General features: G+C 57.6%; 1 protein-coding gene across 1 annotated transcript in view; it reads left to right on the forward strand.

The window, feature by feature from the left end:
• The first annotated feature begins 2,273 nt into the window (after positions 1-2,273).
• The window catches only part of MANF (mesencephalic astrocyte derived neurotrophic factor), a 3,822-nt gene continuing 3,486 nt past the window's right edge, over positions 2,274-2,609 (forward strand). The window contains exon 1 of the mRNA XM_030887608.2: positions 2,274-2,484. Coding sequence (XP_030743468.1) covers positions 2,274-2,484 — 211 coding nt within the window. The remainder of the gene's footprint in view (positions 2,485-2,609) is intronic.

The following is a 2,609-nucleotide window of genomic DNA, read 5'->3' on the forward strand; positions in this document are numbered from 1 at the left end:
CCCCGCGCCCTCGGGCGCCTAGGAGAGCCGGCCGCGAGCTCGCGCGTTGCCATGCCGAGGCCGCGGCAGCATGCAGGGCTGCGGCTTCTCTTTTTAGTTCATTTTCTACATTTCCATTTCTATGGGTTCCTCCCTCCCTGCCTCTGCGCTGTAGAGCTTTCTTCCACCCCGGCGCGTGCGCGCGCGCGCTCGGAGACTGCACCGACAGAACGGCTTTGCGGCAGCCCCGGGCCCTCAGTGGGGAGAGTGGACGGAGGAGAGGGGAAGCCGCGCCGAGCGGCTCTCTGCCCCGGGATGGAGAAGCTCGTGGTTGCCTTCAGGGATTGCTAGGACTCTGTGACTACAAGGCGGGGGTGGCGGTGAGGGGCTACAAACCGTTTTGCACAAAAGCTTGCCCACTTCCATCCAGGAGGGTGCAACTGGGGGACCTGGCCGCCCACCCACTGGGGCACACTGCCAGGTGTCCGTGGGCTAACCCTGCCTCCCCCTTCCCTCCGTATTTTCTTTCCATCTCTTTCATTTTGGAACATGTGCCCCGTCCCACAGTCCCTCCCGTAGCTCCCACCCATCTACAGGGGCCCCCATAGTGGGTGGGTGTGTAAAGGTCACTTCCACCCTCTGGGCCCTTAGAGGGGAATATGGACAGAGGGGCTTCCCAGCCATCTCCCTTCCTGGGGGAGCATGGCCCTTCCCCAGGCCTGGGAGACCAAGTGTTGCAGAGAGAAGCAGGGTCTTGCCAGGGCCAGCATCCCAAGAGTTCAGAGGTGGTCAGAGTGCCTGTCCCTCAGCTCCACAATCAGGGATTTTCAGCACTACCTCCGCGCTGTGGGCCTGGCTGCTCTGCCAGGCTTCCAGGCCCGAGGACAGTGGTCAGGTTCAGGAAGCACCTGGAGCAGAGTGGGCCTAGGCTGCTCCTTCAGAAGCAGAGGGCCATGCCTGTAGGATGGTCAGCCCCCACATGACCCAGTGCAGCACCTGCTCCGGGCCAGTGGGACCAGCACTCAGGGTTCAGGGTCGGCAGGAGGGCCAGTTCTCCAGCTCCCTGGTCTGTTGGGCAGAGCACAGTGTCTTCATAGGAAACCTTCAGGGCAGGGCGCTGGTTATTGGGGGAGGAGGGTTGGGTGGGTGGGTGGAACAGTATTTTATCAGGGTGCTTCTAGGTTACTTAAAAAAAAAGTGTACAGAATCTTTCTTCTTTCGCTGGCTGCGTTGACGGTAGTGAGGCAGGCCTGGGATGGCACAGACAGCCTTCTGGTTGCGGGCTTGTTGGCCCCTGGCTCTTTGGCAGGCTTGGGCCTTGGCCCCTCATTCCTTGTTTCCAAACAGAAAAGGCTACGGTCAGGATGTTTTCTTCTTACAAACACCAGCTTGTGTAAAAAGAACGCCAGCAAGTAGCCAATGGGTAGAGGGCCAGGGCGGGAGGAGGGCAGGTGCAACCCAGGAGGAGGCAAGACTGCTTCTGTGTGGTTCCACCTGTAAACTCCAGTCCCTGGGTCACAGGGGCCCGGGGGGGAGGGGTGGTGTCACAAGTGTTAAGGCCAGGGGACTAGCTTGGGATTTGATCCTGGGTAGGAGAGACACACTGCTCTCCATGTGAAGGCTATTCACCTGGCCCGCTCCCCGTCCTGCCAGGCAAGGCAGGCATCCCTTTTGGTGTTTGGTGGTGAGCGAGGGTGTCAGGGGAGTGAGGGTTTGTGGCTGCTTCTGGAAGGTGAGGCAGTTCCCTGCCAGGGGGAGACAGACACAGTCCAAACCCCTCTCTAGGAGAATCGGGCAGGGAGGGGCAAGTCGGGAGTGGGAGGCCAGAGCTGAAAATCTTTTGGAAGGATTGTGAAATACTTTCATTCTTTCAAGCTTACCTGTAAATACCTATTTGAATGCTGTGTATTTGTATAGGAATTTGAGCAAAAAATGTATAGAGTGTGATGTCCAACAGGTATTTCCGCCTATAAATGTGTTTTTAACCTCTGGCATCCTGTGCTTATTTAAGACAAGAACACTTCTAACCGTTTCTTTTGTGTATTCATGTTTTAAAAAAAGTTATTTTAAAGTGATCTCTTATCTGTACCTGAAAACAAAGTTAAAAAGAAAAAATTTGTACCAATGTCCCCAGAGGTATTTTACTGTATATATTGTGGTAGCATGTTCCAAAGCCTACGAGTCATGTGACTTTTAGATGTACATAACTGCCCCTTGGTTTCCCCCTCCCGCCCCCGACTGCTGTGATGTGAATTAAAGATGAGTAACTGACGGTGACCCACTCAATTCACTGAATGGGGGCCTTGCAGGTGCCCCGGCCCGGCGGCGCCAGGCTCCAAGCCCCGGCGCTGCAGCCCGCGTCCTTCCGCGTCGCGCACCCAGCAGGGCTTCCCCAGCTTTGGCCCGGAGAGGTGGACGGCCAAACAGGAAGCATCCGCCAGCGCTTCTCGGGCGGGGGCGGTACCCTCTCTGGGGACGTTGTGGGGAGCCCCGAGGGCTTCGCTGGTTAGCGGAGGCCGAGCAGACGTTCTGGAGAAACCGGGAGCTCTTCCAGGAGTGGGGCCAAACTTGCCAAGGTTCCCCGTGCGCTCCAATCGGGGGAAGGGGGAGAGCCGAGGGGCGCCAGGGAC

This window comes from Echinops telfairi, unplaced genomic scaffold, assembly GCF_000313985.2.
Source record: "Echinops telfairi isolate 266 unplaced genomic scaffold, ASM31398v2 ScPeMD7_7420;HRSCAF=8458, whole genome shotgun sequence".
Taxonomy (NCBI): domain Eukaryota; kingdom Metazoa; phylum Chordata; class Mammalia; order Afrosoricida; family Tenrecidae; genus Echinops; species Echinops telfairi.